The following is a 12,780-nucleotide window of genomic DNA, read 5'->3' on the forward strand; positions in this document are numbered from 1 at the left end:
CAGTCTGTCACAGAGCACAATCACTGTTGACAGACTGATGGCTTTGGTCTTCAAGGGGGAGCTGCAATTGATGGAGGAAACCCACACGACCACCCAATCCATAAGCTCCTCTCAGAAGGTGTTGGGGTCCGGTGCATTTGTAAGGTGAAACTCAACACTGCATTCCAGCACTTAGGGCTCACCTTCAGGGCTCTGACAAGGTAAGCAGTGCCACTCCATTCCAAGAGGGGTTTGCCAAGCGGCATTCACAGGATTCCAAGAGCCCGAGGGAAAAGATTCTGTGGTCTGATGAGACAAACGGGCAGGACTCTAGGCACTATGTCTGGAAAGTCATCTGCCTAATACCACCTAATGTCCCAAAGCATACGGTGGCTTTGGGACAAGTGTCTGTGTGGCCCACCCAAACCCTACAGAACAAGTGTGGGGTGGGGTGACCTGAAGGTGACAGTTGACCGATGCTTCCTGTCAAATCTAACAGAGCTTGAGAGGATCTACCAGGAAGTGTGAGATGAACTGCCCAAATCCAGGAGTGCCAAGCTTGTAGAGACTGAGCCAAGAAGACTCAAAGCGGCAATTGCTGCTTCTACAAAGTACTGAAGTAAGAGTTTTAGAATAAATTTCCAAACCTTTCTGAAAACATATACAGTATATTCACTTCATCATTATGGATTATCGATGGGCAATAATGGTAAATTTCTCCATTTAAAATTCAGCGTACAACACAAGAAAGGGTGCAGGCAATGAAGGGGCTTGAATACTTTATGAGCCCGATGTTAACACTAAAAAAGCAAGCAGTTGAAAAGCATTAAGGTCAGAAGAAGCCATGATATATAAGGGGATGAGGTGTACCGGGTGTAATCTTTTTACTTCTTCACAGTTTCAAGGACCCGGGTTCAAATTCACCCCATATCAGTGTCTAGATGGGGTTCCTCCTCGTATTTCTTATCTGACACATGGAAATCTATCCATCCATCCTTTACACCTCATTGTCTTCCACCTTATAATTCAGTTTCAACATGAGAGGCAGATATTAGGACATGAGGTGAAAGTCCATTTTTGCGACTGCATTAATGTTATGTTCTGATGACTCCATGTATGTTCTTCCATTTTCTACACTGCTTATTGAAGTCAACTCCTATCCCAGAAGGCAGAAGCCATCCCTGTACGGGACCCTGGTGTCCTGTTGCTTACACACACACACACACACACCCACCCCTTATTCATTTGGGGTAAGGTTTGAGCTGGCAGTCAACAGAAGCCGCATGTCTTTGGGATGTGGCAACAAAAAAATGGAGGAATGAGAAGATGCCAACTCGACACATTCACTGTCTTCTCTAAGCACTGCACCATCTCGCTGCACCTCGTGGCTAAATGTTAATTCACGCCTTCTTATTCCTCAGACAAAGCCTAAACCTGTGCTCTGTTAACACAGTCCTTGGTCCATACGGACATCTTTAACCAAGTCAGAGTTCCCACCTGATATTCCAAGCCCTGCAATGGTGACTTGTCGTTGTGTTGGAGGTTGTGACTTCATTTTAATTCAAACATTGCTTTCTATTCTAGCAAGACGATGTTCTTAATTTCTTTCCCCTCAAACAAAGAAAAAGCTTGCATAAGATGGTGACCACTCTCCTCCGTCATGTCCAGGTTCACATTGCAGCTCTTGTTCTCTCTTTTTCTGCCCCCAGTGTCTACTTTAGCTGCTCTTATGAGTACACCTGTTACTCACAACTGCAAACGGGAATGAATGGACAGCCCTGATCTCTGATCTCCTCTCGGTGTCATTGCCAAAGCCATTATGTCCTTGAAAGTCTGACATGTTATCCGTCTACAGCTGTGCCTGCTCTTGTCTGAGTTTTCCATTGCATTGATATTCCACCCTCTTCCCTGAGTTCATCTGAATGGCCATCTAAACTTGTCACAAAGAGTGCCAGGTGGTCCTGTGTGAGGAGCACACAATTGATTACCTCAGATTCGACTGCTTCATACTTTAAAAGTGCTAAGTTCTAATAAACAGGACAACAATTAAAATATCATTGTCTTCCGCCGTCAGCTCATCGTGAGACAATAAACACACTTGCTGAGAAAAACAAAAAAAGATGCAGCTTCATATTGCTGACCACACTGAGTCTCTGGACATGAAGAATGTGAAGACATAAAGCCAGTCCTGGATCTCGATTCCCCTGTCCTCAAAAGGCTTCCTTCAACTGTCACCTGGCAGCAATGTGGTGTCACCCAGGGACGACTCGGGTGTGGCCTGGCTTAGGGATTTTAATAGAAGTCATGTCTTCAGGGGATGTTAGGAAGAACGAATAGGGCTGGATTTAGAAATACTGGACATGACAGCAAGTCCATACTGACCCAAATGAATAGTGTTTCTATTCAGACAATTCCAGCCATCGCAGAGAGGTAGACAGATGTGTAAGGCACTATATGATAGATAGATAGATAGATTTTAGTGTAGTTGGCAAGATTAAATAGATAGATAGATTTTAGCGTCGTTGGCAAAATTAGATTAGATAGATAGATAGATTTTAGCGTAGTTGGCAAGATTCAATAGATAGATAGATAGATTTTAGTGTAGTTGACAAGATTAGATAGATAGATAGATAGATAGATAGATAGATAGATAGATAGATAGATAGATAGATAGATAGATAGATAGATAGATAGATAGATAAACTTTAGTGTAGTTGGCAAGATGAGATAGATAGATAGATTTTAGCGTAGTTGGCAAGATTCGATAGATAGTGTGAATGGCGCTATATAGCGCCCGACCCGGCACAGACTCAGACAGAGGCACGTACTTAAATAAAGCACACTCCTTTATTTTTCTTCAGCCATGGGGCACGCCTTCCCCGTGTCCCACAGGCCCAACACAGTCCCACAAGCACTTCTATAGCACACAAACCACACTTCTTCTCATCCTTTCTTTACCACCACTCCTCCTCAGGCTTAGTCCTCCTCCTCCCAACTCTGGCTCTCTTGAGTGGTGGTGGCTGGCCTTTTTTATACCCCACCCGAAAGTATTCCAGGTACTTGATCACCTGGGCCTAATTGCATTTCCGGGTGGGGCTGAGGAATTGACCAGCCGGGCTGCCAAGTCCATGCAGCTCCCCCTGGCGGCCATCCGAGCCCCCAACCAGGCTGTGGAGGACTCCATCTCCCATGGAGCCATGTGTCCGGTTGGGGAATCATCGTCCGCCAGGGAGGCTGCCACCAAGCGTCCCGGGGGAGGTATTGAGCTGTCCATGGAGGCTCCCCCGGAACAGATGCAGTAGGGGCGTCCCTGCCGGGCATGGGACCCGGCTGTCCTTCACAATAGGTAGATAGATTTTAGCGTAGTTGGCAAGATTCAATAGATAGATAGATAGATAGATTTTAGCGTAGTTGGCAAGATTAGATAGATAGATATTTTCTCCTCTGCAGACCCTTAGAAAGAAATCCCACCTGGCCACACTCCCAGTTCCAATCCTGACAGCACTTCCAGTTCCAGTCCTCCTAACACACTATTAAGCCGACCTATTGTTCCCTGTATTTCAGTTCGGTTGCAGACGCTGCCTGTTAAGACTAACTTGTCTGTTAATTTCTGCTTTGTTCAAGCATATGGGGTGGCTGCCCCAACCCTTCAACTTGTTTTTTGTGATTCTTTTCACAATGGATAGAAAGATGCACAAGGAGAACATGCCAACTCCACTCAGGGAGGACCAGGGGCACAAACTGTGGTCTCCTTACTGCAAGGCAGCAGAGCTACCACTGTGCCACTGTGTCACCCCATAACATTATAAGTGCCATTTAATCCAAATCCAGGTTGCCAGGTGCTGTCGCCTATGCCAGCAGCATCAGTCACAAGGCAGGAGACATCTCTGGAAAAGGTGCCACGTCCATCACAGAGTCCAGCAGTTCACCTAAAATGCATTTGTTTGAGGATGTGTGAGAAAAAGCAGAGTGACTTTTTTTTAGGGGGCTTTGCTCATTCAAGTAAAGGGTCTTTCTCTGTAAAGATTTGAACCCCAGATGCTGGATCTGAAAGGCAGGACTACCTACCATATCACCATGCCCTCCATTTAAGAAAACTATCCATCCATCCATTTTCCAACCCCTCATATCCTAATTACAGGGTTACCCCATCCCAATCCCAGCCAGCACAGGGCACAAGGCAGGAACAAATCCAGCCCACCACAGGACACACCCACACTAAGCACACACGAGGGACAATTTAAGATCGCCAATGCACCTAACCTGCATGTCTTTGGACTGTGGGAGGAAACCCACGCAGACACGGGGAGAACATGCAAACTCCACGCAGGGAGGACACAGGGAGCGAACCCAGGTCTCCTTACTGCGGGGCAGCAGCGCTACCACTGCACCACTGTGCCACCCTAAGAAAACTAATTTATTAAATATTAAGGCTGCTGTTATTTCCAAATCCATTTAGTGGAAGGCCTCCCCAAAACAATCTGAGGTTAGAGCTGTCAGTGAAGAGCTGCTGCTGGTGGGCACTAAGATCATATTTCTCTTCGTTTTCTTTTTTTCTCTGCTGCTAATTCCTGGTTTAAGTCAAGTGAAGCGGGCAGCGGCTGCCATTGAGCAGTGCAGCCCACAGAGATCGGACGAGCCTCACCTCGAGCTCCCTGCTAAGCTGGGCCCTCCTGTGCTACAGATGTCCATGTCGACGTTACACAAGCCCCTCCAAGGCTAAATGAGCTTTATGAATAACACACACTTTGGCATCCAACATCTTCACCTCCATATTTGGGAGAGACATTACCTTGAGGGTTTAATAAAGACAGAATTTTGCCCTTGACATTTATTCTCTGTTGAAGTTAATGGAACTCTAGCTGGCATCCCTGAGATATTTCAAGGATTTCAGAATTAAATTTATGGATGTCAGTTGAGAAGTCTTAAGGAACTCGCCATGACTCAAGACATCTGCTCGCCTTGGATCACAGAGGCAGGATGTCTAAATCGGCACCACAACTGACTGGCCAAGTTTCCTGCGGGGTGCCAGGGATGGGATTGATTGTAAACCTCGAGGCTGGCAAATGGCATCGTGTGCTAAATCTGTGCCTGTCGGGCTCACCTTTCAGTTGTCTGCACGTATCATAAGATGGTGGGATGGGAGTCCTTGCAGTCAAGGCTGTTTTGTCGACTTCAGAGCCAGTGAGAAAATCAGACAATAAAAGCAAGGACAGGAAATTGTGTTGCTACACAAACACACAAACAATTGGTATTGGTGCTGACGGGCACCAATTAGAAGTAATTGGGCCGAAACAAATTATTTTGGTCATTTTAATGCCCATGGTGGTGCAGTGGGTAGCGCTGCTGCCTCGCAGTTGGGAGACCTGGGGACCTGGGTTCACTTCCCGGGTCCTCCCTGTGTGGAGTTTGCATGTTCTCCCCGTGTCTGCGTGGGTTTCCTCCCACAGTCCAAAGACATGCAGGTTAGGTGGATTGGCGATTCTAAATTGGCCCTAGTGTGTGCTTGGTGTGTGGGTGTGTTTGTGTGTGTCCTGCGGTGGGTTGGCACCCTGCCTGGGATTGGTTCCTGCCTTGGGCCCTGTGTTGGCTGGGATTGGCTCCAGCAGACCCCCGTGACCCTGTGTTCGGATTCAGCGGGTTGGAAAATGGATGGATGGATGGATTTTAATGCCTCAAACTTATCTGTTTGGGTCAATAGGGGGTGCTCACGAGCAATCCATGAACCTAAATTAAGCAATCAGACCAGAGAGATTTAATGTATGCAGTTTGCGGACCTCCATTCCGCGGGTATCATTCATTATTCGAGGGTTTGAGACTTTCTGCTGCACTGTTTTGTGTTTTGTTTTCAGTCGCGGGCACTGACTGTGTTGTCAGAATGAAACTGCAGCTAACCAGTGTGCTAGGCTGGCATCCTGGCTGGGATGGATGGTTCCTTACCTGACTGGGAGGCCTATTTTTAACCCTTAAACCACCACATACTTAGGGGGGGGGGGGGGTTAATGCACCCCCGGACACCAAATACTTTTTTGCTGCACTTTGTAAGGAAACATCACAATTCACGAAGAAAAAGTGGAATTTTACACATTTTACACACTGCCAATGAACTGCAAAAACTATTAAAAATTACTGCAACAATCTATGTTTATTCAGACAAAGTGCAACTGACGCCATTGATGAAATTTAGCAAATCACAGAGTCAACTGCACTTGAACTGGATGCACACGGAGGCCAACGCTGATGCTCTCAGGCTAGTCTAGTGCAGTGGCAGAATCTTAGGGATGCTGATTCGCTAGGGGGCGCCGGTGGGCATGAGCTGCCTGCTCAACGAATGGATGGGCACGGACTGATCAGTATGCTGACAACTTGCACTTGGAACCAACTATAGCCGGTTGTGGTGGTTTAAGGGTTAATGGAAGGAGGTGCAATCTGTGTCCTCATTTGCCCAGAATATGACCCTCGATGTCCCGGGTTCAAGAGGAATATGCCAGCTGGGGGCATTACAGGGCCCATAAACAGCCTCGCTCATTATGTTGCGACCACAATTGATTCCCCTGAAATGGTGGACTAAAGTAAAGCCCTCCATCTTCAAAGTGGGGGGGGGAACCAGCCCTCACCGCCGGTCAGGGCAGAACTAAAGTATATCAATCTGTGTTTTTAACGGGGGTCAGTCATTAAGGTGGCTGTAAGTATAACGTGGGCTGAGGTACATCACTACGGGACCAAAAAACAAATCTCACATACCCAGGAGCTCGCTGAACCCCTGCTGACTCATACTGGGACCAGTTAACTTGAGGTGCTTGTCATTGGGATCAAGGAAGAAAACGCGACAGGAACACAAGGAGGACATGCAAAGTGTACTGGGCCGGGATTTGAACCCAAACTCCAGCAAAGACAAGTCAAGGGCCGCAGTCCCATTTGAACCCGATCAGACATTTTTGTTGTTTTTTGCCCCACAGAACACATAAGGCCAAGGTGCTAAAATGCACAGAACTTTATTTTATTCACAGCGTTAAGGACAATGGTGGCTTGGCTTGAGGGTATGTTTCATATTATATGAAAGTCCCCTCCGACCGAGCAGCTCAGTTTTCTTCTATTCTTCTGCTTCTTTTCCCTGCAGGAAAAAAATGAAATCCATTTTACGCCTCAGTTCTCAAGTTTGCTTTGCTCTCCTCCTCATGCACCCGGTGAAGTGCAAAGAGGAAGACTAAAAGAAAACAGGACCGACAGAGCGGCCCAAAAGGCCACAGGCCTCAAGGTGCTCCTCGGATGGAGGGGTCCGGCCCACAGTGCCGTTCACGCGTCACACAAACGAGCCTTCGTCTTCGGCCACTTTGTCAGAGTACTCACCTTCCCGATGTCGCGGCTCTTGGCCCGCAGCTTGTTCACTTGGGACTCTGCAATGTCGGCCCGCTCCTCCGCTTCCTCGAGCTCATGCTGGACCTTTCTATACTTGGACAGGTGAGTATTTGCCTGCTCCTCCTGTGAAGGGGGGGGGGGAGAAAGTTAATTGTGTTTGCTAAAGTCTTTGAATGGAGTCACCTCTCTTTCCAAAAAAAGGGGAAAAAATGGTTTGATGATACGTTTGTACCCCTGCTTAAGGAGTTCAAATGTGATGTGTGGCCTCAAGTACGGTGCATCAGCCCTATTGATTAGGCCAGATAGTGTTCAGATTATGAGCGACCAACTCATGGTCATCAAGGTCTCCTGAATCATGAGAACATTAGAACAATTAATTCCTAATTAAGTCAGATCTTCCCAGACCACTACATTGTCTCCCTGCAGCAGTTCAAGTCCTACGGAGCAGTCGGCGGATTGGCACCTGCACATCTTGTGAGGACCTCAGCTCCTACTCGGCCCACCACAGGTCTGCAGTCTAACGGCGTCTGGTGATGCCACCTCTGCGTGGCATCAGGTCTCAGTTCAGGTGTATCTCCGAGGCTGGTGGAACGAGCTGCCCACCTCCATTCCAAACTCTGAGCCCCCCTCAACGTGTGAAAGACGCGTTTGTGAATTTCTGTCTAACTGAGATTAGCTGTTAGGTGTTTATAGCCTGGGGGAATCTTAACTTGCTGCCATTTTGTTTGGAGCTCTTCACTGATCAATCCTGTCCACTTGTTCCATCTCACTTGTTCCCAAACAGTCCCCCCAGAGTGATGTTTACTCCATTATGTTGACCGCTTTTGTAAGTCGCTTTGGATAAAAGCATCTGCTAAGCAAGTAAATGGAAATGTAAGTCCAGCACTGGAGTGTGGTGATGTCACAAGGGCATAGAATGTCTCCCATTTCCAGTACCATCTGCAAACATAACCATCTTACTATTAATGATATTCTTATTTATGTACAGTATATTCAAAAGAGCAGCAGCCCCCGCACTGATCCATGATTTCTTCTAGCTAGATGGACAGATCTGAAAGGTGCTCTACTGTAGAAACATGGATAGACTTGAAATATGGTGTACAATATAGTGCAGCAGGAGAACGGGCATCCCGGGCCGGAGTGGACGATAGTTCATCACCAGGACAGAAGGCCAGTGCAGTGACACAAGGAAATACATTTGATGTAATGGACAGACGGAGAAAAGCTGAGGATCAGGAGTGATTCCATCCTACCATACACTAAGTGACGATGGTCCTCATATGATAACCCAATTGGAACACCCGCAGGGGTGCTTTGGTCTTGGAGTCCAGAAGTGCAGCCCTGTCAGATCGATAGAAGGTGTTGTTTGGTTTTAGGGGATCCCTACTTTTTCTATGGCCGGGAAGTGCTTCCATGAGGACACAGCATGGAGAATTCCTGGGTTTGACTTAAAAGGAGTCTGCTGCCTCACTTGAGTTAGAGATGGTATGGATTTTTGGATTTATTGAAGAATTGTGGCTGATTTCTGGAGAGGTGATTTTATCAATACGACGTGTGCTGGATTACCGTGTCTTGGGTTCGGAGCTTAGTGGCGCCCCCTTGTGGTCAAAATAGACAGATACTGTATATTTGGGATGACTAATCCACAAACCTACTAATAGATTAATAATAAATAAATAGATTGATAAGTAGAGTAGGAGTGGCTACTCGATAGATCTGTTAATGTCACAAGTCCCATTGATTAAGGTAAATGTCCCAGTGACGCGTGGTCAGATGTTGTACACACGTCTCTTTTGGAGTTTTAGGCCACACTATAAGGCCAGTCATGCTGGAAACTAATAAAAGTTCCACGGTGGGCCAGGCTGCAGCAAGATGTGGGGGTTTCTCAACACCTCTAGGCAGTGTTGTGCATGAACTCGTTCAAAAGAGCGTCTTTATTGAACAAGCTCCTTTTTCTAAGAACGGTGAACTTAACGTAACGTATTTGCAAGCGAGGAACCTGAACGTGAGCTCGTTCAGCTTTATGTGACAGTCTGGATCTGGTTTAGGTCCAGATTAAACGTTTTGCCGTATCCTGTAATGTAGGGGTGGAGCCGAATCTGAATACGGTATTTGGATAAGCATAAATAGTGGATTTTGAATGCTTATTTTGTACAAATTTTTTGCCATTTATTTGTATTCGGAAAAAATAACGTCAAATCAAATCGGCGCTGTCTATGTCTGCCTGCTTGTGCTTAAGCTGCACCCCAGCTTTTAGGAAAACGTTGTACTTCGCGAGGCCACTTTGTATTTTTCCCCGTTGGACATGCAATATGTGACGCGAATTCCACTGTCACCACTTGTGTCACACGGTTGGAAACAGAGCAGTAATTTATATGTATACTTGCATCTATTTAATTTCTTTATTGACCGGGAGGATGTTAGCATATATAGCTATACGTGTTTGTTGTATAACTCAATAAAGTGTATTTAAATTAAAAAAACTCTTTATATTTATTGTATTTTATTCAAGAACACTGTAATAGCCTAATAAAAGGCCTGCAAAATTGAAAAAGTAAACTCCTGGGTCATTTATTCTCACTCCTTAAAAATTAACAAAATGAACTGAATATGAACTAGATCAAAATTGAAATGGTGAACTATCAATGTGAATGTATTCGTTTTAATCTGTGTCAACTGAACTTTGAGCGAGTTCTTTGGAGGTGTGAACTTCAGTGCTCTATTGGCTACAAGCGTAACCCAAAACTGCTGCGGAAAACAGTGAGGTGCCCACGCATCGGATTTGGAGATGGAGGAGCAATCGTTTGAACAGCTATGGAGGGTTTATTAAATGTAAGATCATTTTCATATTTCTCAGGTCTCATCATTATATTTAATGTAACAGTTATAGTAGGTGAGTGAAGGTATTTTCACGTTTATCTTTTATCCTGTTGTATACGCTAGTCCATATTGTGAAATGTGTGAAGTCTGAGGTATAGTTTTGAAAATCTGGAGTCAGATAAGGAAAACTTCCACAGCGCTAATAAAACTGCAAAGTTTTACTTACCGCTTCTTCTGACTGTCGCTTGTAAGCCTTCACTTTGAGCTGCAGCTTGTCAACCAGGTCCTGCAGTCTGAGGATGTTCTTCCTGTCTTCCTCGGACTGAAGCAACAAATAACGTCTGAGTAAATCTACAAATACTTACAGACTCCTTCTGACGACAACAACTGAGCCAGGACTACCTGATAGGTGAGCTCCTTCACCCGCCTCTCGTACTTCCTGACACCTTTGATGGCCTCCACGCCGCGCCTCTGCTCAGCTTCCAGCTCATTTTCCAGCTCGCGTACCTGCAGGCGGAGTGGACCGATTAGCTGGCATGTCCTTGAATCAGTCAAAGAGGAGTGAGGGTCAGTGCATGGTAAGACCTACCCTGGCTTCAAGCTTCTGGAGTTGCTTCTTGCCGCCCTTCATAGCCAGCTGCTCAGCCTCATCCAAACGGTGCTGGAGATCCTTTACTGTGATATCCAGATTCTTCTTCATTCTTTCAAGGTGGGCACTGGTATCCTGCTCCTTTTTAAGCTCTTCTGCCATCATAGCAGCCTACCAATTAGAAATGACTAATTAATAGATTTACTAATATGAAAGGCAACATCTAAAATAAACAGATCAATAAATAAATTCTAAATGGCTGATCCAATATAAAATGGGCTAGACAGTTAAATAAGAAAGGCACTATATAATAGGTAGGCAGGAAAATGGATATGAAAGTCACTTCAATAGATGAGAAGGGTAGAAAAACAGCTATAACAGGAAAACTATAAAAGGTAGGCTCATACGTAAATGTGAAAGTCGTTATATAATAGATAGATAGATAGATAGATTGATAGATAGATAGATAGATAGATAGATAGATAGATAGATAGATAGATAGATAGATAGATAGATAGATAGATAGATAGATAGATAGATAGATAGATAGATAGATAGATAGATAGATAGATAGATAGATAGAATTTAGTATAGTAGGCAGGATTAGATAGATAGATAGATAGATAGATAGATAGATAGATAGATAGATAGATAGATAGATAGATAGATAGATAGATAGATAGATAGATAGATAGATAGATAGATAGATAGATAGATAGATAGATAGATATTTTAGCATAGTTGGCAGGATTAGAGTGTCTCTGACACTTACATCAGTAATGGCCTTCTTAGCCTTCTCTTCTGCATTTCTTGCCTCTTGAATGGCATCATCTACCTCACTTTGGAGTTGGGAGATGTCCGCCTCCAGCTTCTTCTTGGTGTTGATCAGACTTGTATTCTGTTGCAAAATTAAATGAGAGCTTGGTGATATTTCAGTCCCAGGAAAGCTGTATAGAGCTGTTCCACAGGAAGATACAAGTGGAGGTTTTCACAGACCTGGGAATGCAGAAGCTGCACCCGCTCGCTGGCATCAAGCAGCTCTTGTTCCGCCACTTTGCGGCCCCTCTCTGTCTGCTCCAGGGCCACTCTCAGCTCCTCAATTTCTGACAGCATCAGATTGTTCCTGCGCTCCACCATGGCCACTTGTTCCTTTAGCTCCTCTTGAGCTCTGAGGGCATCATCAAGATGAAGGGTGGCATCCTTAATGTAAGGAAGGATGGAGAAGCTTGTAAGACAGAATGATATTTAGATGCACTTCCGTTAGCCCCCCTTTGCGATGTGCAAAGCAGTTATGGATGGTCTGGTTTGTGAAGTTGCTGATTTGATTTAGTATTTGTGGTGTTATAATTGGCAGGATGAATGGTGTGAACTTGAGAAATAAGTGAACCAGCCACTCTACCAGGTAGGCCTAGAGAGGATTTAGACTTTGTTGACCTTTTTCTTTTGTATTTCCCATGGTTTTCAAGACCCTTGTATCATTCTGTAAGTTATTTTTGGTGTTATAATAAAGCCCCCCTTTAATTATACGTTGAGCTCTTTTGTATTGCTGGTTGTTCACAACTGTTAAGAGCATTAGAGCTGAATACGGTCCATGCAAATATTAGCGGAACTAAACTGAATTCACTTCTACACTGTTCTGTGTAACATTATACATGAGTCGCTCCAAGATAAATGAAAAGGAAATTCACTTTCACAGCAGGTACCTTAGAGGTGCCTTTCCTACCTTAAGCTGGCCTTGGACATTCCTGAGTTGCTTCTGGGCCTCCGCTGCTATGCGGTTGGCGTGGCTCAGCTGGATTTCCATTTCGTTTAGGTCTCCCTCCATCTTCTTCTTGATCCTTAAGGCATCATTTCTGCTCCTAATCTCGGCGTCCAAAGCGCTCTGCATAGTCTCAAGAGCTCGCTGGCTGTTCCTCTTGATCTGTTCTATCTCCTCGTCCTTCTCAGCTATCTTTCGGTCCACCTCTGACTTCACCTGGGTCAGCTCAAGCTGGATACGCAGGATTTTAGATTCCTCGTGTTCCAGAGAAGCC

General features: G+C 45.2%; 1 protein-coding gene and 1 long non-coding RNA gene across 3 annotated transcripts in view; one reads left to right on the forward strand and one right to left on the reverse strand.

Annotated features, from left to right (window-relative positions):
- Nucleotides 1-12,780, forward strand: part of LOC127525865 (uncharacterized) — a 119,933-nt gene that overhangs the window by 59,101 nt on the left and 48,052 nt on the right. The gene's annotated exons all lie outside the window — the stretch shown is intronic.
- Nucleotides 6,959-12,780, reverse strand: part of LOC114664932 (myosin heavy chain, fast skeletal muscle-like) — a 37,636-nt gene continuing 31,814 nt past the window's right edge. The window contains exons 33-40 of the mRNA XM_051918893.1: nt 12,471-12,779; nt 11,744-11,947; nt 11,520-11,645; nt 10,748-10,918; nt 10,561-10,665; nt 10,385-10,480; nt 7,330-7,461; nt 6,959-7,093 (exon numbers count right to left, since the gene is read on the reverse strand). Coding sequence (XP_051774853.1) covers nt 7,073-7,093; nt 7,330-7,461; nt 10,385-10,480; nt 10,561-10,665; nt 10,748-10,918; nt 11,520-11,645; nt 11,744-11,947; nt 12,471-12,779 — 1,164 coding nt within the window. The 3' untranslated portion in view covers nt 6,959-7,072. The remainder of the gene's footprint in view (nt 7,094-7,329; nt 7,462-10,384; nt 10,481-10,560; nt 10,666-10,747; nt 10,919-11,519; nt 11,646-11,743; nt 11,948-12,470; nt 12,780) is intronic.

This window comes from Erpetoichthys calabaricus, chromosome 14, assembly GCF_900747795.2.
Source record: "Erpetoichthys calabaricus chromosome 14, fErpCal1.3, whole genome shotgun sequence".
Classification (NCBI taxonomy): domain Eukaryota; kingdom Metazoa; phylum Chordata; class Cladistia; order Polypteriformes; family Polypteridae; genus Erpetoichthys; species Erpetoichthys calabaricus.